The sequence below is a fragment of the Alexandromys fortis genome, unplaced genomic scaffold, assembly GCF_014885135.2.
Source record: "Alexandromys fortis isolate MF-2015 unplaced genomic scaffold, M_Fortis_MF-2015_v1.1 scaffold_85, whole genome shotgun sequence".
Taxonomy (NCBI): domain Eukaryota; kingdom Metazoa; phylum Chordata; class Mammalia; order Rodentia; family Cricetidae; genus Alexandromys; species Alexandromys fortis.
In genome coordinates this window covers 7,696,874-7,722,524 of record NW_026067975.1, presented here as the reverse complement: position 1 = coordinate 7,722,524, position 25,651 = coordinate 7,696,874, and the positions used below count along the sequence as shown (strand labels likewise).

The 25,651-nt window shown below is 47.6% G+C and overlaps 1 protein-coding gene across 2 annotated transcripts in view; it reads left to right on the top strand.

The window, feature by feature from the left end:
• Rasgrf1 (Ras protein specific guanine nucleotide releasing factor 1) overlaps nucleotides 1–25,651 on the top strand; it is a 106,745-nt gene that overhangs the window by 26,917 nt on the left and 54,177 nt on the right. For both annotated transcript variants that reach the window (XM_050157300.1, XM_050157301.1), the window contains 4 exons: nucleotides 1,742–1,889; nucleotides 7,794–7,886; nucleotides 10,884–11,137; nucleotides 23,673–23,752. In XM_050157300.1, the coding sequence (XP_050013257.1) occupies nucleotides 1,742–1,889; nucleotides 7,794–7,886; nucleotides 10,884–11,137; nucleotides 23,673–23,752 (575 nt within the window). The remainder of the gene's footprint in view (nucleotides 1–1,741; nucleotides 1,890–7,793; nucleotides 7,887–10,883; nucleotides 11,138–23,672; nucleotides 23,753–25,651) is intronic.

Sequence of the window (25,651 nt, the reverse complement as noted above, 5' to 3'; positions counted from 1 at the left end):
AACCTTAAGGAAGAAAAGTTTATTTTGGTCATGTTTCAGCAGCTTCAGTCCTCCGTTGGCTCTGTTGTTGACTGTGGTAGGGCAGACCATAATATGAGCTGGTAGCAGAATGAAGCTGTTCATTTCATGGCCACCAGAGGCAGACAGAAAGAGTGTCCTCGAAGTCAGGAAGAGGCTTCCTTCCTCTTCCCCTTTGGTTCCTTCTGAACCTCCAGCAATGGGACGGTGCCACTCACAGTTAAAGCAAATCCTCCCAGCCCTTCCTTCGATAGTCATCACTAGACACTCTCTCACCAATACATTGAGATGTGTGTTTTCCTAGCATCCCAGCCATCTCAAGCCAGTCACTTTGACAGTCAGGATTACCCATCACAGAGCGAGTAGAGTTAGGGAGGTGGAGGGACAGCTTGGTTTGTTCTAAAGGGTGCGGACTTGAACCTTTTCTGGATCCTAGGATGGAATGTGATGGAACGGAGGCAGTTTGCTCTGACAGAGACCCTGCAGAGGGCTTTAATGGGCATATGGATTATCCTGGGCTCTGCCAGTCAGAGGAAGGAAAGGAGAGCCCCTCACTGCCACTAAGAAAGGAGACACAGACCTTGCTTAGTGAGGAGAGGGCAGGAGAACAGAGCAATGGGTAGGGGTGACAGAGGAAAGGCAAAGAGATGGCTCTGGGGTGATGGTGGGATAAAGGAAGAGGCAGAATCTGAGGAATGTGAGGGATATAGACCTAGACCTCATTTATCCCTGAGAACTCCAACCTTTCCCTTCCAAGGCCCTTCCCTTCCCCTGACCTTGGCCATAACTGGATAAGAGCCTTCCTCTGAGATGCTGGAGTTTTGTTCGCCAAGCCTCTCTGCACACTGGGTCTCTTCCACAGCTGTGATGCACTCTGATGGCCTTGTTATATCAGGGAGAGGTCCAGACCCAGAACACAGGGGACCAAGGTCTCTCTTCGGGGGGGGGGGGTGACTTCTATTCCTGCTCTGCCATTCTGTCCATTTGTGTACCACATGTTAATTTAGGAATATGATGAGATACCTCTTCCCCTCCTTTGAGACTCTCTCTGCGCTGGTGCCACCTAAACACTTCCCCTCATTGCTGGTCCCCTCCTCTTAGCATACACTAAGGTCCCGTGACTCACCACCTGACACTGATGTGTCCTGTGCAGTGTCTTCAGGTATCACCCAACTAAAAAATGAGATGTATGTGCCTACTTGTCCTCTGTATATCCCACAAGCCCCGAGGCATGCATCTGTAGTGACCCTTGCATGCAGCAAGTGTCCACTGAGCACTCTTTAGGCATACAGTGTATCCACCTCCATCACCACACTACTAGAAGCTCAGGTGCCGAAAGAAGACCCCTGGAGCCCACCAAGGTAACTCAGCTGAATCCCAGAAGTAGCCTAAGAAGAAGTGTGGAATTAAGGAAAGGGGCGAGGGTATGTTTCAAAATGCTTATCTACCTAGAAAACGTCCCAGGAGGAGAGAGAGATTGTGTGTATGTGTGTGTGTCTGTCTGTCTTTCTGTGTATGTATGTGTATATATAATATATAGGGAAAAACAGAGACAAGCAGAGAGAGACAGAGAAAGATAGAGAGAAAGAGAGGAAAAGAGACAGAAAGAGAACATAACCAAGAGAGCCAGGCTAATAAAGAAGCCAGAAGTTTATAGGCAATGGGGTGTGTAGGGCCTAGAGACAGGGGCAGCTTCTTACCTGCCATGCACCTCTGTCCACAGCTACAGGACACTGGCCACGGAACATGAGGCGCTCATGCAGAAGTACCTGCACCTGCTGCAGATAGTAGAGACAGAGAAGACGGTGGCCAAGCAGCTGCGACAGCAGATCGAGGACGGCCAGATCGAGATCGAGCGACTGAAGGCAGAGGTGACTGCAAGCCAGGGGTCCCCAGGCCAGGTCAAACCCCAAACTCCTCCCACCTCTGTGTTTACCAAGTACCACCTGAAGTGTATCCCCCACTTCTGTGCTCCTGAGTTGCTTTATATAATGCAGGGTCTTTGCTATGACCAAACAAGGTGATAAGAATGAGTGAAATGTTTAATAGATAAGTTATTAAGGACACATTAAATGTCACCATTGTCAGCCCCAGACTCTGGAGTACAATATCACCTGTAGTCATTACTGCAAACTTTCCCTCTGTGCCTTCACCAGATACACAAGTATCAAATAATAAATCACAGGCTTTTTGGTGTATGCCCCTGATGATGAGACCAAGGTTTTATTGTGTGTGGCCTCATTGGGCAGAAGTCCTGCAAACACCTCCTGGAGCCTAGCCACTCACTGGTTACCAAGGCCTTGGGCAACCCCAGAACTCCCAAAAGGGAACCTGCATTTAGGTACCATGCCAGGAGATGCTGTTGACTCCTGGAAGCACAAGTTCTCAGGCATTCTCCCTAGCAGCCCATGCGGCACTCTAGATGCCAGGATGTGGAGAAGAGGCATGCAAGAACCCACCTAAGGAGGCAGGGCGCAATGAGAGGTGGGATTCATGTGGTCCAGACCTGTCATCCCCAGGCTGTGCTCCCTGATCCCATCAGGCGCCACTCAAAAAACTGTGATCCCAACAGAAAAGGATGAAAAACATGGAGATCAACCTCAGAGCTAGAAGCCCCGGGTGCAAGGTTATCTGTGTACAGAACTCCTTCCCATACCTGTAACTGTAGCCTGGCACCTCCCTGCCCTGTCTAGAAAGTCCAGAGACTCGGAGTCACCAACCCTATCTCATCCAGCGACAGCAAAGCTCTAAACCAGCAATAATATCAACTTACAACTTTATGTTTAACTGGAGTTCCACATTTGACCCATCTTTAGTCCTGCAAGCTTCAGACCCATTTCCTTCATCGGCCCCAGTTGCCATCAGTAGGATAAGCCGTGAGAAACCAGGCTGAGAGAGCTCAGATCAGTTGTCCAAATACACATAGATGAGAAATGACAGACCTAGAACTGGAACATGGGCTCCCATCCATCTGCTAGTCTTTCTACTCTGTACGATGCCTCTGCCAGTCTTCCAGAGGCTAGCCCAAAACTGTCCTTTTCCTAACACCAGTGGCTGATTCTGGGCTCCATCCTACTGAGGTGTATGATAGCACCACACAGCTTCCTGAATCCAAATAGAATTCCCCCTTCCCAACACAAACACACAATGAGACCAGAGAAGGACTGTGGCCCCATTACCCACCCTGCATCCCAGAGCACTGAACTGTCCCAGCCCCTGGCCTTTGCACATGCGATTGCTCCTTTGTGGGTGGCATGCCTTTCCCATGCCCATGCTCTCCGCCTAGCCAAATCCTGCCAAGGACTGCCACCTCCTGATGGAGCTCCTGCTCAGCTTAGGCTGTAGACCCTAGCTCACAAGCCTTTCTGAAGCTCAGCACAAAGTTCCCTGCGTGTCCTTGATTTCAGCAGCCTGGTAAAAACTCCATAAGGGCTGGGCAGCCTCTGCTGCTACTCAGCCCCTCTTTCCTGGCATGATAGCATGTGAGGGCTTAGTGAGTGAGTGAGTGCAGGCTCTGGAAGGCTCTGGGAGTGTGGAGGTGTCTGCCTTTCTAGTCTGCTGTGTTAGAGTGTGAACAGGGCCACAGCGGTGCTGTGTGAGCCCTGGTCCTGACAAGGTATTTAAAAGCCAGATGATATTAAACTCAGTTTGCTGTTGGCCTTGAATATGTTTATTAGTTTGTGGGCCCAAGAAGGCACAGGTGCAGAGGGCAGAACCCCCTGGGGGGCCAGGAGCAGGCCAGTCAGAAGCCTGGGTTGGGGTGTGGAGGTATGTGTGGGTGAGGGTGTGTGGGTGTGTATAATGGCAGGAAAGGCTTATTTGGCAGGAATTCAGAGCAATGTTTCCACTCAAATGCCTGCCCTTCATAGTGGATAGACACTGTACTGGCCATGCCTTATTGGACATTCGTTTTACACAACTCTTCACTGTGTAGCCTCGACTGGGGTCTTAGGGTTTCTATGACTGTGAAGAGACATTATGACCACGGGCAACTCTTATAAACGAAAAAAATTGAACTGGGGCTGACTTACAGATTCAGAACTTTCGTCCATTGTCCTCATGGCAAGAAGTATGGGAACATGCAGGCAGACATCGTGCAAGAGAAGGAGCTGGGAGTTCTACATCTTGATCTGCAAGCAGCAGAAGGAGGCTGTGTGATACATTGGATGTAGTTTGAACTAGGAGCCCGCAAAGCCCACCCTACAGTGACATACTTCCTCCAACAAGGCCACACCTCCTAATAGTGCTGCTCCCTATGGGTTAAGCATTCAAACACATGAGTCTGTGGGGGACATACCCATTCAAACCTCCACAGCTGGCCTCAGGAACCTCTTGATTCAGCTCCCCAGGTGGTAGTACACACCTGTAATCCTAGATGCACCCTGCCTGTCACAGAGCCCAACACTGAGACATTGTTGTGATTTTCAGATGGGGTGGGCATGAAGGAGATATACAGGCTTGGAAGGGACCAGAGGAGAGCAAGAGGGAGAAAACTGAGTGGCCACAGGCCGTAGCCCAAGACTGCTACAACAATCCAAGTTCCCAATGCTCCTGAGCTGTGCACCCAGCCTGATCCTTAATAAAGACTCTAGGCTCAGGGGATAAAACCATAGCTTATGAGTTCAATCCCCAGGTCACATGGTGGAGGAAAGAATGCCTGGGGGAAGCTGTCCTTTGGCTTCCAGAGGCATGTGTGCCTGCGTGCACACATACACCACATACACAGATAACTAAAATGAACAAAGGAGTTTTAAAGACTCTAAGACTGTTAGGGCTATCTGAGCACTGGGCAGTACAGCACAGTGTGAGGCCTGGTTGTACCTATTTTCTGCCCTGGTCCCCACTGGTTGAATTGAATGTCCTATAGAAGGCCTGTCAGAAGCGCACTGCAAGTTTTAATTGCTTTTTAATTTTTTGTTTATATTTATTTTATGTGTATTAGTGTTGCCTGCCTGTTTGTCTGTAAACTATGTGTGTTCCTAGTGTCCAAGGAGGTCAAAGGAGGGCATCAGACTCCTGACTCTGAAGGTTCAGAGGGTAATAAGTCACCCTGTGGATGCTGGAAACTGAATCCAGATCCTCTGAAAGAGTAGCTAGCCTTCTTAACCACTGAGCCAACTCTCCAGGCCCCATCATCAGTTTTAAATGCAGACTAGCCCCCAACAAACACCATCACCACCATCCTCCATGCAAAATATTAAAAAACTGGTGAAGAAAGCCAGATGGCATGTAGATAAAGACCTGCAGGCCAAGAGGGGTGTGTTGACCCAGCAGCAGAAGCCTGTGAGCTCACCAAGAGCTCTATGCTTACGTTATGTTTGTGTGCCTCGTGTGTGTGTGTCTGTGTGTGTGAATGTACCATAAACCTTTTAGACTAGAGGACAAAATATTGACCTTTTATTTCAACATGTGAATGTTCTAAACTTAAGGATGAAGGAGAAAATATAAGGAAGTATTTCAGAGGGGGAAAAAAGGAGTGAACAGGCAAACAGATTTCTCCACTGAACATTCCAGTTAGATGTTTTCAGACACTCTTCAAGTGAAGGGCAGCCAGAGTAATTTTAGCAGCCTAGGAGTCAAGAGCTTGCAACTGCTCACTCCACTTTCAAAGGCTTCAATGGTTCATTTTTGAGAGCCATTCATCCTGAGGTTCAGCAAGTAGCCTTGAGGGCACACGGCCTCACGTTCTGAGGTGGGTGCAGCCTACCGGCAGCTGGGTTTAAAGAATTCCCTGAGCTTCTGCCTTTAGATGTGCTGGGCTCGGTGATTGCTGCAGCTTCCTGTGGTTGGGGGTTTGGAGGTCACTGTTGCTCTGATCGGTTTTTAATACACTTATTTTTCCAGCTAACAAGAGCCCGTTGCATGCTGGGTCCTGTGCTAGCCACTAGGAGCTGTAATGAATGAGACCACTCTAGCTATTCCACAGAACTCTCAGCAAAGCAGGGAGCGAAAACGGGTGGCTTTTCTTCAATAAAAAGTTCTTTCTTTTTAATATGTGAACACCAGTACAAAATGATAGCTGGCCTGTCCTCTGGGACAGTTTCAGACACATTTATGACATCCAGCTCCTGGGCACCAGCCCTGGGTCTTGGTCTTGATCCTCTATGATCCCCAAATAAGACAAATGGAGGTTATTTTAGATATTCTAGAGGCTACCGTAGCTTTCAGGGCAAGTAGCTCCAAAGAGGACTTTGATACCAAGAAGTACTTCAGGCTAACCCAGAGAGGAGACCAACCAACAGAGCCGAACTCTGAACCACCAGCTCTGATCTGATTTATCCCCCCACATGTTTTTGTTGAACAGACAAAGGACAGCCCAGTGTCTGTAAATGGATGAGTGTTGCCTACCACAGAGATCCGTGTACATACATGTTCACTGCTGCTCTGTTCACAAGAGCTAGGACCTGAAAGCAGCAGATGGATGCATAAGGAAAAGGTCCATAGCACACGTGGAACTTTAATCAGCCATAAAGAGGGAAAGAAGAGATCTTAAGGAATTGGAAGGAACATGGGTGATGGATACAAAAGGCAGAGAGGGGACTGTCTGGGAGAAGGAAGAGAAACAGCCTGAAGGGGTGGAGAATCATGGAAGGACAGGAGGAAGGGGATATATGAAAAGTAGGGATGATAACATGTGTGGAAAAAATTCTGACACAGGCTACAAAACAAATGAACCCTGGGGGAGCAATGCTAAACAAAATACCAAGTAACTCCACATGAGCTTCCTGGTGTCAAAGTCACAGCCATGAAAAACAGCACAGTGGCTGCCAGCAACTGGAGGAGGAGGGACTTACTGTGCAATGGGCACAGGGTTTCCACCTGAAGACACTAGGGAGGGGTGGTGATGTAGGCTGCACCTTACAAACAGACGGGGTGCCTCTCCACAACGATTCACTGGGGAGGGCAGTTAGATGGCGCAGCAGGTAAAGGCACTTGCCTCCAAGTCTGACGATGTGAGTTCCATCCTGGAACCCACATGGTGGGAGGAGAGACTGGACCCTGAAAGTTGTCCTCTGAGCTACACATTTGTGTGTGTGTGTGTCTCTGTGTGTGTGCATGTGTGTGTGTATACATAAACAAACTCTTGTTTAAAAATAATTAATGGCTCAGTCAGTAAAGTTATTGCCACTCAAGCACAGGGACCTGAGTTCAGATCTGCAGAACCCAAGTAAAAAGTTAAGCATGGTGAGACATACCTGTAATCCCAGCCTTAGGTGAAGATAGCTGAAGTTCATGGGCAACCCATCCTAACTAAATTTATGAGCTTCGGCTTCAATGAGAGACCTTGTTTCAAAAATTAAAGGTGGAGAGCGACCAAGGAAAGACCTCAGGCCTCCATTTTTAGGAGCATACAAGTGCACACCCTCCTGCACACACATGCACATACCACACACATATTCTACGTCATACATGGAAACCAAAGACTCACATGGTAATGTTTATCTTCCTATCGATCTTACCACAGTAAAAATAAAAGGAACCTGTGGTTTACAAAACACAGAAGAGAAACACAGATCCAGCTATAGCCAACACTTCACACCTAGAAGAAGCTTGTCCACATTCCGATGGCCCCCACAGTATCCAAGGTGGACTTGTTCCAGTGTGGCATTCACTGCGGTCTAGGCATCTGTGTGGTTCACTGACAAAACTCTAGGGACGGGAGTCTCAGCGCACAGCACCATCATCTCTTGTGGCAGAGGAAGCAGGCTTCAGGTGCTGCTGCTGCCTGCTGGTCAGTGTCCCCTGCCCGCTACTGACCTGTGATTCTGTTGCAGATTGCATCCCTGATCAAGAACAAAGACCGCATCCAGTCCACCCAGATTGTCACCCCCAATGACGAGGACAGTGACATCAAGAAAATTAAGAAGGTCTGTACCGTCCCTGGCTGGCAGTGCCCACTTGCCATCCCATGTGTCCTTATGGCATGCCACTCACCCAGTCACCTCAGTTCCAGAGATGGACCCAAAAGCTACCTGCCTCTTTTGACACCTGCCATACTTTCTGGCTGTCCTTGTGAGTGAAGGTGATCTAGCCCCCATGTTATAGAAACAAGAAAAAGAAAGGCGATGGGGCCAGGACCAAGGTCTAGGAAGTCCCCTCTAAGAGTTTTCTTCAAAGTACTGTGCAGCTTCACCAAGACACCTGGGGCATCTTTCTGTCATCACTTATCTGCTTGTCCCTTCTTCAGTCCCTCAAGCACACACACACACCTCACAACTACACACTCCCCAGCAGGGCTCAAAAGCGAGCTGGCCTTCATAAGACCCTACATCTACCCTCTACTTCGGCTCTAACAGAGTTCCCAAGGGAAGAGATGTCAGGGACCTGCCCAGTAGCCAGGATAGTAACAATACCATAGACCACCCTATAGTGCCACAACACAGGGAAGGGGGCTGGCTATGTTTTCATTGTACCAGAATCAAGACAAGAAAAATGGTTCATCCTAAGAACAGCAAATGAAAAAAGAGGATCTTCTTTGTAAGGTTTTCAGGAAGGACACCATGACACGCAGACCAGAAACTGCAAATATATCCCACAGGCCAAGTCCAACCCTCCCCAATGCATATGGCTTTCAGCCCATGTATATTTTCCCTTTCATATTTGTTGCTAGTGCTTTAAGAGCTAGACACTTCATGTGGAAATCTGGATATCTAGTTTCTCAAAAATAGAAATTGCAGCATTCATTAGCCACTTTCTGCGTGCCAGATGCTATTCTGGGAGCCTGAGCCAGGTCAGGTTAAGTGGATCTTCAGGAAAAGCCTCTGAGATTTGATCATCATCCCCGTCTCATATCTGGGGAAGCTGAGACACAGAGGGGCCAGGTAACCTGTCAAAGCTGACACCGCTAAATATTTGCAGGGAGACATTCAAGCCCTGACACCGGTTCTCAAGCCCATGCACTCAGCTGCATGACCATGTGGCCTCCTGGAGAAGCAGGAGGTCTAACAGCCTGAGCTACATCCCGGGCAGTTAGCAATGCCAGCCGCAGGCAGAAGAGGTTGCCCTCTCCCATTGCCAAGCCAGCCACATGGTATACAGGAGCTGTCAGCCTCATATTAGCAAACATAAAGATTTGACACCAGGTCCCACCAAGGCAGGGACAGCTGGCTCTGCTACGGTCCCTGAATGTGTCAGTGCACCCTTCAACTCAGGGCAGCCCTTTCTGCTTGCAGCATTTGATAGGGGCTGGCTCAAATCCACCCCCATATTTGTTTCTTGGTGATTTAAAGCACTCCCTTTTCTACAAAGACCCCCTTGTCCTTGGAGGTGAATCTGCACTGCAGGTGTGTTTGCTGTTCATGGCCAGGGTCCTTGGGTAAAGTAAAGTATGCCGGCCCGGTCTCTGTGTCCCTCGCTGAGCCTTTCGTGAGCTTGTGCACAGCACAGAAGCCCCAAGAGTACAAGAAGTAGATGACCCTGGATTAGAAACCTGTGCAGTTGAGGAAACTGTGTGTGTGTGTGTGTGTGTGTGTGTGTGTGTGTGTGTGTGTGTGTACCTGTGCCTTTATGTGTATATTTGTGTATTAGGGTTTCTGCTGCTGTGTTGAAACATCATGACCAAAGCATCTTTGGGGGAAACGGTATATTTTGCTTCCGTATCATAATCCACTGAGTGAAGGAAGCAAAGGACAGAACATAAACAGGGAAGCAAACTGGATTCAGAGGCCATAAAGGGGTACTTCTTACTGGCTTGCTCTCTATGGTTGCTCAGACTGCTTCCCTATAGCACCCAGAACCACTAGCCCGGGGGGGGGGGGGGTACCACCCACAGTGGGCTGGGCCCTCCCACATCAATCACTAATTAAGAAAATGTCCTACAGTCTAATCTTATGGAGTCACTTCCTCATTTGTGGCCCTCCTCTCTGATGACTCTAGCTGCATCCAGATGACATAAAACTAGACAGCAACTGCGTGTAGGTCTGTTTGTATCTGGGTCTTCACATGTGTGTGCTTGTATGAGTATGTCGGTGTACATCTGTGTGTCTTTATGTGTCTATGTGTATCTGTCATGTAAGTGTATACATGTCTATGTTTATATGTCTGTGTATGCATGACCTGTGGCTATGTGTATATGGCTGTGTGTATGTGTATGTACATATCTGCATGTATCTGTGTGTGTTTCTCTGTTTCTGTGTGTATGTGTGTTGTATGTGTCGTATGTATGTTTATGTGTGTCTGTGTTCTCTGTATGTATTTCTCTGTGTGTGCCCAGGCACATGAGCGAGTGAAGACCCCTTCCCAAGCTCCTGCCACTTGTCAGAGGCCACTTCTCTCAGCCAGCTTCAAGGCCACTGAGCAAGTGCCCGACTCATTTCCCTGCTGATTCGGGAGAGGCTCCAGGCTGGCACTTGGGCTCCAAAGCCACGGAAAAGCTGGAGATGAGCAGATTTGCCATGTTCTGTTCAGTTTGATAATTACCCTCTCCAGACAAACTTTAATTGAAACCTCTGAGCTCTCAGAAGAGTCATTAGAAGAGACGCAACCATGCCAGGCACAGCCTAGCAGTCCTTCGCCCCACGCTAGTCTGCTTTTCCTCCGTTCTGCTCTTCTAAAGCAATCAGGGAACTTGTTCAAATGCAGCGGCCTGGAGCAGGCCCTAGAATCCACGCTTCTAAGCCATCTAATCCATACTGTGGTGATGCTTCCTGACCCTATTTCACAGGTAGAAAAGTTGTCTCAGAGGGCCCAAAGAGCGCGTTCAGCATCTCACAGGCAGCAGAGCCTGTTCTGCATCTCAGCTCTGCTTCCCTATGCTCCCAGCAGCAAGGATGACTAACTGGTACTCCCTGCCCTTGAGGTACACACAGCTCAGAAAACCAAGAGTAACTGATACTAACATAAACCTCCCCCACTTGTCTTACCAGGTACAGAGCTTCCTTCGGGGCTGGCTGTGCCGGCGGAAGTGGAAGACGGTTATCCAGGACTACATCCGATCTCCCCACGCCGACAGCATGCGCAAGAGGAACCAGGTGGTGTTCAGTATGCTGGAAGCCGAGGCCGAGTACGTGCAGCAACTGCACATCCTTGTCAATAATTTCCTGCGCCCACTACGCATGGCAGCCAGCTCTAAGAAGCCTCCCATCACACACGATGACGTCAGCAGCATCTTCCTGAACAGGTAAGCAGGACGGACAGCAAAGGTGGACAGGAGGCCCGGAAGAATTGGTCAACAGATGTTGAGCTGACTCCTGACACAAACCCACATCTGTTCCCCCCCCCCAAGTACAACTGAGGAAACTGAGGCCCAGAGAGGAAGGAAATAATTTGAGGTCAAGCAGTTTCAGGGTGTGAGAAGGGAATATAAACTGAGGCCTACATAGTCTAAATCTAAAGCATTTTGACACTGGTAAGACAGTTACCAATGACGGTTTTGAGGAGGTTATTACTGATATCTGATGGACAAAGGGCATGGATACTTCCTAACATGCTCAGAAACTATTCCACCCAAAGCACCAATCCCACCGCTGTTGAGAAACTCCGTTTTCAATATTTAAGAGTTATAAAATTGCTATAATGAAATACCTGAAGCTGAATACTCACTGTTAAAAATGGTTAGAAATACAGCTCAGATGGAGTACATTTGCCAACATGTGGGAGATCTTCAGTTGAGGCCCCAACACTGAAGAAAAGAAAGGACTGAAGGAATGAAGGCAGGAAAAGACAGCTTATTTGCACTCGTGTTTTGGAAGTTTAGGAACTTAGCAGAAACTTTGACCTTTGGGAGGCTCTTGTATCAGAGCCTTGCTGGACAGAAGCTCCTGAAGGAGAGGCATCCCATGGTAAACAAGGAAACAAGAGAGGAAGGAGGGGTTCACTTCCTCTCCTCGTACAGCAAATCCCCTCTCCCCAGAACCAACCCACTCCTATGATATGGCACAATGGTTTTGTATTTTGTAAAGATTTGTCACTTATACTTTAATAAAATGCTGATTGGCCAGTAGCCAGGCAGGAAGTATAGGCGGGGCAACCAGGCAGGAAGTATGGGCAGGGTGATGAGAACAGGGGAATTCTGGGAAGAGGGAAAGCTCAGTCTGCAGTTGTCACCAGACCAAGAAGAACCAAAATGAGAATGCCTTGCTGATAAAAGGTACAAGCCACATGGCTAACACAGGCAAGAATTATGGGTTAAGATGTAAGATATAACAATTAATAAGAAGGTTGAGCTAATAGGCCAACCAGTTTATAATTAATGTAGACCTCTGTGTGTTTCTTTGGGACTGAAAGGCTGCAGGACTGGGCAGAAACCTCTGTCAACACTCCTTCCTGTAAGACCCAGTGCAAAGCCATTCCCAACCCCTTCCTAAGAGTGTCCCTGACCTGGTCAGTCCCGCTAGGCCACACCCCTCAGAAGTCCCACTTTCCTGTATCATCAGAGAGTTTTGTCAGGAGCAAACCACAGCTCAGATAAGGGTACCAGAGGTTCGATGAAGCATGCTCTTTACCCTGGTGCCACCCCAGTGACCTGAAGACCAGGTTCAGACTTCAGTTCTCAACCGCCAGAGTTCTGCTGTGGACCCTGCACCCCTCACTTAATGGAAATAGTTTCTTTCCCACATGCAGGCTCTCGGCCCTCATGCAGGGTCTGCAGCCTTTCAGAAGACTAGCTATTTTTCATCAGCCTTGTCCTAGAACCAGTTTTCTTAGAGGACAACTTGAGTATACTTTCCTGTGGTGGGCAAAATTGTGTAAACTAGATAAAAGCAACAGGAAAGAAGACCCAGAACTAGACTGTTGCTCTGGGATGGTTGTCACTAGGAGTAAGGCCATTGGCGTGTGATGCCATGGGTTCATGTAGCTGTGTTTTCTTTCCAAATCTTTGTTCTGCTATGTTACTAACAGATCAAACTCTCATCTGGGTTCTCTGCATGGATTCTTGGGACACGGGTCAATTTCTCTGTACCTGCCACTTCTGCCAAAGGAGTGTGGCAAGTTCTAAAGGCCTATGGGACACCATGAGGTGATGAGAGAGGCAGCAAGATGTGGGTCTGGTGCCCAGGCAGGAGAGTGGCCTGAAGCGGCCAAGAGTCAGTGGGTGGAGCAGGACTGGCACAATGGATGTAGATGGGACTTTTGAGCTGCAAAGGGTGAGACAGAGGAACAGAGATGTGGGCAAGAGGAAGGAAATGGCTTCTGGCCTCATGAGACCTTTGAGGAGCTGAATCACTGAGCCCTTGTTGGAGACAAGGCAACAGCCATAATTCCGCGATATTTGTATTTCGCTAACATGATTGCAAACTTTGGGTAACTGTTTAACTTTATCACTAAGAGATAATTCTGCCTTTTTGCTTTTATTTATCTTTCCGTGGTTTTATTGAAAACTTCACTATGTAGCTCTGGGCGGCCTCAAACTTGAACTCCTTGAACTGACAGAGATTGGGCTGCCTCTGCCTGAAGTGCTTGGATTAAAGATATGGGTCACTTCTCAAACTTCAATAGAATTCTTTTAAGCTGAAATTTTTGGCTGAATGCTCATACTATAGAGATGGTGGCCCACACCAGTAACCCAAGCATTCAAAATTGGTTGAGCTACATCATCATGAGACCATGGTCAAGACAGACAGAGGTGGACACGGCTTGTGCTAAGCATTTAGCCAAGGATATCCCAAGTGCTCATAATAATATACCCTGAAAGAAAGCAGCCTCATATCTGTGTTAGGAACATTCCTATTGTAAAACCAGTTTTTCTTTTATGTGAAAACCAAGCAAAGACATGACTAGAAAAGAAAACCACAGACCAGTGTCTCTCATGAATGTGGATGCAAAATATCAAACTGAACCCAGTGGTGTAGAAAAGGAATAATAGAACCTAAGTAGGAATCATTTGAGGAAGGTAAAGTTCAATAGATGTTGAAAATTAATCTATATAGCTTACAGTGCCTCAGTAATCATGAGGGACTGGTCTAGGACCCCTGCAGACAGCAAAAACTGCAGGTGCTCTTAACCACTAAGCCATCTTTCCAGCCCCTATAGACACAGTTTTATTTAAAGCATTTTTTAAATGTGTATGTGGGTGAATCTGCGGGTGTGGAACCAAGAGGTACAGAGAACCATGTGTATATTAAGGGAAAAGACCCATGGTCCTACTGGTGTGCACAAATCTGCATCACTTGGCTTCTCTCCTCTCCTTACTTCTCCTGTCTCCAACAAGAGCTGGTGCCTACCTCCTGCTCGCCCTCCTAGATATATGGCCAGATACATACGGCACTGTCTTCTCTGTCTTAAGCTTGATGCTCCCTGTGAGCCTATGAACAGCTGGATTGAAGACCAAACAAAACAAGCCAGGTGTAACAGTGCACACCTCTAGCACTCAAGAGGCAGAGGCAGGTTAATCTCTCTGAGTTGGGGACAGCCTGGTCTGCATAGTGAGTTCCAAGACAGCCTGAGCTACCTAGTGAGACCCTATCTCAACAAAACAAAAAACAGTTGGAATTCTTTGCTAGTCCCCTAGCCTAACCCAACCCAGAGTTCTGCACAATTGAGTGTTGTGGACAGGTCCCATGCTAAAGCACTGCTCTGTGGGACCTGCCTGACTCAGGCTCCTTGTGCCAGCCCATGTGCTTTCTGACCCTCAGGGATTTCCCAGAAGGCTGGGTTAGGGACTCAGGGCATTGCTAGAAAGTGTTCAAAGGCACACATCCAGGGACATGGGCTGGAATTTTAACCTAGGTCTGTCTGATGCAAAGGTTTGTGCTTTCCCTGGGCACCTAGTTAAATCACAGAGGAGCCTAAAACTAGGCTCCTCTTCTTAACTCCGCTCTCCTGATGAGTATAGATCACAGCACAGGGCTTCAAATATCCCCTCTATCTGAAGTCTCTCCCTCTATGTGAGTCCCGTCTCCCTCCTACTTTAAGTGTCTTGGGGACAGGCTCCAGAACCTGACCCTGCCTGCCTTCCACCTCACCCATGGGGCAGAGGCCTGGGAACCACGTGTGAAGATTGAGGCTACCTGCTTGTTTCCTGGATGGCATTTCTGCAAACACTGATGCCCAGCAACCTTGCCCATGAGAGGAAATGAACAACCCCATTAGAAACCTGATGTCACTTTGGTGATTTAATTTACTGGTGCTCATTTAAAGGGTCCTGGAAAAGAAGAAAGAGACCACTCTCCAGGTTGGCAGCGTCATGGAGGGTGTTAATTGCGTGCCGTACCTCAGAAAGAGCCTTCTCTTAAGCAGCTGCAGCATGCTCTGAGTGGCCAGGATGGTCTGCCTACAGAGCTGAGCAGTTCCCTTCTAGTAAAATCCACGGCTGGCACTGAGTGCTGAAAGCCCCAGTAGTGCTAAGAGGCTGGGGTGACAGAGGTGCGGGTGTCCTGATGTGCACTCTGATGACTGACAGTGACTGCCTGAAGCCCTGATTTGTGCCAGTGAGGAAATCCATGGAAGAAATTGCCACAGCCCATCTGTCGTGTCTGAGCAATCTGGAGAGTGGACAGGAGTGGGCACCAAAGCTGCCATAAAATGCAGAGTGTACAGGCCTGCTTCTGCCCAGCTCTGTCCCCACTCTCTCCACTTTGGGCTGACCTTGGTCAAGCCTCCTTCCTGATGGCTGAAGGAGGAGACAGGCAAGCAGGACTCAGATGAACTACTTCTTTCTCCTCATTGATTTCCTTAGATGGTAAATGGTATGGCCCTCGGTGTCCCCCAGACTCCCTTGCTACCCTATTGGCAGACATCCCTGCTGCAGACGCCTAGAGGGTCTCTGCTGCCACAGCCTTCACTACATTTAAACAGCCAGTTCTTTTCCGTATGTGTGAGTGTTTGAATGTGTGTGCATTTAGAGGCCAAAGGTCCGCACTGGCTCTCTCCTTCAATTTCTCTCCATTTTATTTTTTTCCTTTATATTTTGAAACAAGGTCTCTCACTACACTGGACTTGACCAGTTTGGCTGTTCGCTGGCAAGCAACCAAGGGTCTTCTTGTCTGCTTTCCCAGAGCTGGAATTACAGTCTTGTATCACCGTGCTCCATTTTCCCCATAGGTGCTGGAGATCAAACCAGATCCTCATATTTGTGAAAGAGGTGCTTGGCCCCCTCTGCAAAGGGCCAGATATGAGTTCCTCTATTTTATAGTGGGATCTGGCAGAAGGAAAGGGAGGGTAGTGAAGGGACAAATCTAAGCCAAGTACAATGACACATAAAATGTCATTGCTTTAGTCACTAAAAAATTAATTAATAAAAAATAAATATTTTATAGTCTGTGGGCTCTACGTTCCCCATGGCAACTAAGCAATAATAGGGACATAAACCCATGGGGTAGCACTGTTCCTATTTTTATTTATACACACTAAAATGTAAAGTTCATCTAATTTTCACATATCACAAAGTATCCTTTTGAGAATTCCCCCAGTACATTTAAGATGTAAAAAAAACCAAATGAACAAACAAAACCCAGATGTGGTTGCACCTATACCTAACACGCCAGCATGGAGGAGGCAAAGGCAGGAGGATTCAGAGTTTGAGGCCAGTCTAGAGTGCATAGTGGACTCCGGGCCATTCTTAAGTGAGTCATTCAAGATGGGGTGAATCATGTGTGACCTCTGACACAGGCTGGGCTGTGACCGATACCCACTGGACCTGGGGGGCCAGGAGCTCCATCCCTGTCTTCACTACTGCTGGGACTGGATGTGGAGTGGCCAGCATCTGGTCTGGCACCTGCCGGTGTGGTGGCTGAGCTCTGCCCACAGCTCGCAGCTTTCCACCTTCAAAGGAGCTTTAGGGGAGTGGGGTTGTGTGTGCTCCTTAGAGAGTCACGATAAGCTTAGCAGTTTAAAAGAATCAATCATTTTTACTTAAACTGACAGAACTGACTAAAATCAATCATTTTTTACCTAAACTGGAAGATCTGAATAAAGTGGAAAGATTTCCAATTATTCGTATAAAAATTTGATTTAAAAAAAAAAAAGCATACTTGGGTCTAGAGAGGTGGTGATTAGGAGCGCTTCCTGCTCTTGTAGAAGACCCACGTTGAATTCTCAACACCCACATGATGGCTCACAACCACCCATAACTCCAGTCTCAGAGATCCAATGCCCTCTTCTGACTCCATGGGCACAAGGCATGCATGTGGTGTACAGACATATATGCTAGCAACACACTCATACACAAAATAAAATAAAATAAAATGGAATTTTAAAGTATACTTGCATGTATATACTCCACTCTCTCCCCCTCACATTCCCTCCTCTCTCCCACCCTCCTTCTCCCAACTGAAAAATGTCAGTGCACACCAAGAGAGCAGCCTATGCAAAAACTGATGCAAGAAAACCTTGAGTGCAGTGGACAGAGATAAAGACAGAGCGGCAGAAGCAAAATGAGAAAGAGGGAAGGATCCGTAAGACCGACGGGGGATGGGGGTGGGGCAGGCCAAGCTAAGGCCACTCCAGATAATCAGTGTAGATGTTCAAGATTGCTGTGTTCCGAGAGAGGGGGAGCTGGGCACAGGAGGGGAAGCAGAGGACCAGTGAGGAATTCGTTAGCAATCAGCTTGGCAGAGATGATACAGAGGCAGGTCCTATTGAGAGCGGAGCATGGGTTCTACAGCATGATGGGTTAAGTGGAAGGCCTGAAAGGCTGGCTGTTCAGTGAAAAGAGAAGCCGATCATGGGGGAGTAGCTGTGTTGGCCAAGTCGGAGGTCACAATTGATAGGAACATGGTAGTGAGTCTAGAATCCAGGTAGTTTTTAATCAGATGGGTAGTTTTTCCATTGTCTACAGAACAACTTAAAAATGTAAGAAAACGATCCTGCTTCTAATAAGACCAATGGCGTGACTATGTAAAAATAAGCAGAAGACACAAATGATGAGGACACAAAGAAGGACTCAGAAAACACGAGTGGGGTTTGGGGAGATGGCTGCGCTGCTGGTCAGGTCTGAGTTCCATCCCCAGAGCCATGTGGAAACACCGAAGATGGTAGTGTGTGCCTGTAATCTCAGCCTTGTGAGAACTCTGAAGGTGGTACTGTGAGCCTGTAATCTCAGCCTTGAGGTGTCAGAGACGGTAAATCCCTGGGGCTCGATGGCCAGCCAGCCTAGCTTACTTGGTGAACTTCAGGCCAGTGAGAAACCCTGTCTTAACTTAGAGTTGAATAGTGTTCATGAGAAATGCACCGAAGATTGACCTCTGGTCTCCAGATGCATACACGCCTGAAAACGCATGTGCATACACAGAGGGAGAGAGGGAGGGAGGGAGGGAGGGAGGGAGGGAAGGAAGGAGGGAGGGAGGGAAGGAGAAATTGGCACCAGTGTCCAGAATAGAGAGATTCCATGTCACAAATGTCCTTTCACCAAAAATATTCTCCAAATTTAAAATAATTCTACTCAAAGTATAACCTAACAAAATGACAAGTTTCCATGAACAATGAAAGACACACCCTACCTGCAATTGAAATATGTCATAAAGAAGATGGGAAGATAGCTGGGTGGTTGAATCAGTTGCTATACAAGCATGAGAACTGAAATTCAGATACCCAGCATCCACACAAATGCTGGTGGGTGCAGTGGTCCACCTGTAGTCGCCGGCTAGCTAGACAAACTGAACAAACAAGTTTCAGGTTCAGTGAGAGACCTTGCCACAATAAATACAGTGGTGAGCACCTGAGGAGGACATCTGACATCAGCTTGTCTTCACACCCATGCAAGCATGCATACACACTTGCACACACCACATACATAGAAAGGTGGGTGGGGTGGGGTGGATAGATAGATGGATGGATGGATGGATGGATGGATGGATGGATGGATGGGTGGATGGATAAAAGCAAGCTCTGTTTAACTATTTTCCCATAAAATAAAATGCAGGTGAATACAGATGCAGTGTAGGAGTTGGGAAAGGCCTGGTGTCCAAGGTTGAGGCAGAAAGAAAATACGGAACCTACTGTAGTCAAATGGAAAGCCACATCACCACCCGGGATAAGTCTGAAGTGAATGATGGGGCTCACACGTGTCAGAGCTGTGTTTGAGAGAATTGTTTCAACTTCCTGAGAGAAAATAATGAATGAGCATCACCAGACCATTCCCAGAATAGAGACATGTGACCAATGGGAAATGGTCTACCGATGTGCTAATCATGTGTGCGCCTATGTGTGACTGTGGGTTCATGCGTGTGCAGTCAGAGGAAAATGCTGGGTGCCTGCCTGTCCTCCCCTTCCACCTTGTTCAAGTCAGGGTCTCAGTTGTTTACTGCCATAGATACCTGTCTCTACCTCCCATCTACCCACAAGTGTACTGGGTACAGGTGTATGCTCCCCACAGGAGTGCTGAGTTAAAGCGTAAGCTACCATAGCCTGCTTATTAGGTTCTAAGAATCCAAACTCTAGTCACCACGATAATTCAGAAAACACTTTATCTTCAGAACTGTCTCCACAGGCCAGCAGTGAATTTTTTTTTTTTAAAGCACATCAAGTCAAGATGAAACCATTGACTTTTTTTTCCTTACAGGGTGAGAAACAATGGTGATTTCTGGTTTATAAGGTTATGATGAAGTTTTCAGAGTCCCCACTTGTAGGGAGGAGGCTTCATTTTTACAGCAGGTTCCTTCCGCTATGCTGAGCAGAAGTCACTTTTCACAACGCAAGGCTGTGACCACCCTTCACAGAGCATATCCATCAAACAACACAGGCTCAGTTTGTGTCTCTCACATTTTGGTAATTGCTAGAGAATTTCAAACCTTATTATGTTATGATGACCCACGATCAGTGACCTTTGATGTTATGGCTTAACTGTTTGGGGTGCCACAAACCTTAAGGTGATGCTTTTGATATAATGAATGCCACATATGTTCTGGCTGCTCCACCATCTGGCCATTGCTCTCTCTTTCTCTGGCCTCCCCATCCCTGGAGATAAAACACTGAAATTGGAACAATAACTCTACAGTGGCCCCTTAGTGTGAGAGCAAAGCACAGTGTAAGGATCCTATTTTGAATCAAAAGCAAAAACATCACTCAGCGAGAAAAGCATGCTGAGAGCTGAATGGCCTGAGAGCCAAGCTTCTTGCAACAGATAAGCAGGTTGTGAAGGCAAAGGAGAAGCCTGGAGGGGAATTAAAAGAGCTACTCCAGGCCTGGAAAGATGGCTCAGCGCTTAAGTACTCCTCCAGTTCTTGCAAAGGACCCAAGTTTAATCCCCAGCACCCGCCTAAGGTGGGTCACAAATGCCTGTAACTTTTACAACTTCAGGGAATCCTATGCCTCTGGCCTCCTCAGGTGCCTGCACTGATGGGCACATACCCGCACCCAGACACCTAATTTAAAATAATAAAAATAAATCTTTTTATAAGAAAGAAGGTGCTGGTCCGGTAAACACACAAATGCTAAGAAAGCTAGCAGCCCTCTAATTGTTAGGGAGCCATTCTGAGTGGTCCAGAGGGAAGCTCAACTAAGCAATGGTGTTGCCTGAGGCCGTGACCTAACCCAGATTGATGCTGCAACCCTCAACTCTGGCATAGTTGAAAGGTGAGGAAGTTGCAGAAGCTTGCAGTGGCTCATGGGATATATGCAGAGCGAGGACATATGAGGTGATGGGGAAAATGGAGTAAGTGATCCAGAAGATGGACCAGAGATAACCCTCAAAGACAGCTGCACCCCACACCCAATCCTCCATGTGGACCAAAGAGCCCAACAGAACAGGTGACCCCATGGAAGACTGTCACAGCTACAGAGAAGTTGGTTCCTGGCTTCAGAGCTTCAGAAAATGGGCTGTCTCATTAAGGGTTTAGATCTCTTAAGGGCTTAGATGTGAAGTCTAAGCCAGGGTCATTTAAAGTTCTGTATTGTCAAGAGCCTGAAACTCCTTCACCTGTGCTCTGTCCATGGAGCCAGGCACATCTATAAATAACATGGAGTCCATTGTTGGGACCTAATGCTAAGAAAAAACAAAGATTCCTTCCAAAACAGCACCAGTGATTGACAGTGCGCCTGGCCACTGCAGAGCTATGATGGAGACATACAAAGAGAATGTTTACCTCATGCTGCTAAGGTGACAGTCTGCTCTGCAGCCGGTGCCTCCAGGAGGAATATCAACTCTCAGATTTGATTGTCTGGATAGATTTTCATAAGGCTGCCACAGGTAGGGATTCTGCTGGAGAATCTGGTCAAAGTTAATTCAAGAGCTTCTAGAAAACACACATCATTGTAGATGGCGAGAAGAGCATCCAAGATTCAGGGAAAAGGACAAGATATTGACGTTAACAGGAGCTTGGGAAGGGATGGTTCCAACGCTCACAGGTAACTTGGAATCACCCAAGACTCCCACAGAGGGAGTGTTGCCACTGGTGTGGTGGGCACAGCAAAGAACCCGATCACAAGTGGAGTCTGAAGACGAGACTGAAGGGTTGCGATCTTCGGATATAAGCAAAGAAGATGGTGTCTTCACCATAGCAGCTCTTACTCCTGGAGACCCTGAGATCCTCTCAACCTGGGAGGTTACAACTCCTTTCTTTGATGTGGAATGGCCCTTTCCCAGGGATCGCCTAAGATCATTTGGAATATTTATATTATGGATATTGACATTACGGTTTATAACAACAGCAAATTTACAGGTCCGAAGTAGCAATGAAAATAATTTTATGGTTGGGGGTCACTATAACATGAGGAACTGTATTAAAGGGTCACAGCATTAGGAAGGTTTAGAATCACTGTTCTAACGTGGCAAGGGATTGAGAATGCCACAAAAACTTGGCCAGGGGCAGCAGCAAGGTCTGAGGTTCTAAGTTTGGAAGGAGTTCTCCTGGCCATAAAATATGGAACTGAGAAATCTTGTCTTGAAAAGGAGGCGTCAGTGGATCTGGGAAACTTCCCTGTTGTCTTGTCTTAAGAAGTGACCACAGCCACTCTTTAGCCTTCAGCTACCTCATTAGCCATGGTCAATGTTGCTGCAAGACTCTCCACCAACAAGATTGGCTTGCTGGAGGTTCAGGCAACATCTTTCAGCAAGGAAATATTTTTCAGTTAGGGTATATAGATTTTTAAGGCATCATACTTAGGCTGGAGAGATGACTCCATGGGCAAGAACATTTGCTTCATAAACGTGAGGACCTGAGTTCAAATCCCCAGCACTCAGGTGAAAAGCTGATATGGCTGCACATGCCTTTAACCCCAGTACCATAGGGAGCAGAATCAAAAAGATTGCTGGGTCTTGCTGGGTGCCAGCCCAGCCCCAGGCTTGGTGAGAGACCCTGAGTCAAAGGAACAAGGTAGAGAGTGATGGAGCAGGACATTCTCCTATGGCCTTCACTCACGTGCACATGGGCTCATGTTCTGGCACACACAGGTGTGCGTATACCAAATGCACACCATACATACACACACAGACATCACATTGCTGCACATTTAACTAAAGAAGGGTGGAAATGTAACTTTTAACAAACATTGAGGGTGGTAAAATGTCTCGTGACTTGATTAATTAGCTTGTTTGTTTGGTTGTGTGGAATTGAACCACCCCTCGCAATGCCTTCATGCTGGTTTTACCATCCTTTTAGTGATGCTCCTGGTCTGTTGCTGCACTGACCCGTGTAGTATTGTATCTAAGGAGCTTTCTTTCTTCACTGGTACCTGCCCGGGTGTCTAGAGTGTGTCTTCTGGCTGTCTGAGGTGGCTTCCCTGTGACTGACAGCTGCACGCTCAGCGCCATGCAAACACAAAGCTCCTCAAGAACCTTAAAGGTTCCCTGCCATCCATTACAGACCAATTTTCTTTCTTTCTTTTTTTTTCCTGTGCATTCTTATGCACCCCAGGCTGGTCTCTTGGTATCCAAGGGTCTTTCCATGCTGAAAATCAAAGTTCTTAGCCTGGTTTGAGAGTCAACTAGATATCAGATGGAAGCCAGTCTCCCCCAGGTCACTAGGGAGGCTTTCAGATGGCAGATGAGTCAGTAACCATGCGATTCTCACTCAGAAAGAAAAAGTCAGCAGGTTTTCTCTGCAGCCCCCTTTTCCCAGTTTTGCTGGCTTTCTATTTTGTAGGATTGGCTTTCCTCCTTCAAGCCCTGCGGCCTACCCCAGCGTTGCCAGCTTAGCTCTTTGGCATGGACTATTAAGTTCTCTTGTCTTTCCCTTTCTCTTCTCCTCTTCTCTTCCCTGTCCCTCGGCTCACCAGGTCTCTTTTTCTCCTTCCACCTTCCCACCCTCCCTGTGTCTCTGCCCTGCAGAGGACTTTTCAGATCTTCTCAGGGCCTTTGTCCCTGGGCCCTGCTCTACATACACCATCTGCAGCTCCCTGCTCCCTCCACCTCTTCCCCTGCTCAGGTAGTGTGGATATAACAAGACCCCCTCAGATCAAAAATTGATGGGGGAGGGGGAGACCACATCTGAGTAGAAAGCAGAGCCTAGGAAATGGTCCAAAGAAAGATAAGGACATTCCAGAAAGGAGGAAAGACAGACCCTGCGCTTTCTTTGACTCAAGTGAAGTAGTGAGGTAGTCTCCCTCTGCCTCTGGAACCCTAAATGTAGTGAGCCCCACCCCTCGGTCTCCTCTGCCATCTTCGTGAGCTGACATCCCCTGTGCAGAAGGGCTTGTGTGGGGGTTGATGCCCCATCACTAGGTGACTAGAAGTTCCTATTGAGGGCCCCACGTTTGGTGTGGCACTAATGTGTTCAGCAGGGTCTTCGCCAGAGAGGTGGGAAACCCAGGCAGGAGCTCATTGGTTCTTTTTCTTTCAGTGAGACCATCATGTTCCTACATCAGATCTTCTACCAAGGCCTGAAGGCCCGCATCTCCAGCTGGCCCACCCTGGTGCTGGGTGAGTAGCCACCCCCTAAGACCCTATCCTCAGCTCAGGAGACAACTCTGTCCCCCTAGATCATCACAGCGGGGCACTCTGTAGACCCCAGAGTCCCTGAGAGGAGAAAGACGATCGCCACATGCTCTTAGAAGAAAATGAGATTTTTCTCTTTGCCTATCCACTTTCCCTTTCAAAAGACCACATGCCCACCCAGGAACATGCACACTCAGAAACGTCTCAAACTCCAGAAAAGTGGGAAAATTTAGAAGGTCACTGTCACTCTGTACCCCAAAGACAACCACCCCAAATACTACTGTCTGCGTTCCCTTCCACGTTTCCCTACACAGAGGTCCTGAGCATCTGAGAGTTTTATTTTCCTGTCTTTACACAGCCAAAAAACTTAGTGAGTGAGCTAAACAGTTTGAAGCCTGTCAATAGCAGACACGTCATTTGTTTGCTTACACTAGATTATTACATTTTACTGGGGGCTTTTGTTTGGATGGTTTTCGTTTCTTTCTTTATTGTTTTGAGACAGGGTCTCTATTGTATCCCTAGTTGCCCTAACAATGCTGTTATGTTTTAAATTAACTTCGTAAGTGGAACATTTTTTTTCATGCCCAGTTTTCTCATTCTGAGTTTTTTTGGTGGCCGTATAATGTTCCAGTGCCCTCAACTATACATACCATGATCCGCTAGCTCTTCTATTGGTATTAAATTGTTACAAACTTTAGGGGCATTTCCGTGGGGATAGGTTTCTAGAAGTTGAATTACTAGAACAAGGGCCCTGGCTTCATCTCCATTGACTAGAAAGCTCAATGTGATGTTATGTCCCAGGAACGAGACACAGCTGTACCCTTACACCTGGGTCAGGCTGGCCTTCTTTGTCTCTTTCTCACATTCTCACTTTCATAAGGAAAGGTGGCCACCGGTGTTCCCTTCGCTACAGGGGGAGACCCACTGTCGGATCAGACTTAACTCTCCAAGTCCCCTCCACCCTTCTGATGTTTCTCATGTCAAAGAGCCTGCTCTGTCACACTGGGGAAATAGCTCAGTCAGTAAAGTGCTTGCCTCAGAGCAATGATGGCCTGAGCAGTCCCCAGAAGCTACATAAAAAGCTGGATCCAGAGGCCTGGAGGATGGCACTTACTGCTCATACAGAGGGCTCAGGTCTGGTTCTCAGCCATCTGTAAGGAGGCTGACAACTGTCTGTAACTCCAGTTCCAGAGGAAAGCTTCTGGCCACCACCGGTACTGCATACGCATGGTATATTTACATACAGGCAAAATATGAATGAAAAATGAGGACATGGCTGTTCCTAGGTATGGTTGGGGAGAAGGTTTTTATCATGGAAGAATGGAGAAAACAGACAAAGGCATATGGAAGGGCCCAGACTGAACCAGCCAGTAGACTGAACCAAGCCATAAGAGGAGAGAGAGGTGGGGAGCATGAGGAAGGAAGAGAAGAGAGGAGAGAGGAGGAAGCCAAGAAAGGAAGCAGGAGCCAAGAGACCCAAGAAAGCAGATAGCCAAAATGGCTAAGTTCCATAGGGAAGAGAAGCTGAGGGAAGGGCAGCTCGGGGGCTGGAGACTTTAGGCTGGGCCTGGGAGTGAGCAGTGCTGGAAAGCGCAAGGACCCTGCAGCAAGTAACTGCCTTGCTGGGAGAATCTGGCAGCTGGCGTCTGTCATGGTTGCTAATAGGCACCTTGATTAGCCACCTAACAAAACACATATATAAAATAAAGAATAATAAACTTTTTAAAAGCTGGACTGATGGCATGCTCATATATCCCCACTCAGTGCTGGGTGGGCAGAGACCGGTTGGTCCCTGGAGCTTTCTGGCTAACCTAGCCTAATGAGCCAGCCCCGGGTAACAGTAAGAGACCGTATCTCAGAAAGCAAAGCCAATGAGTCCTAAGG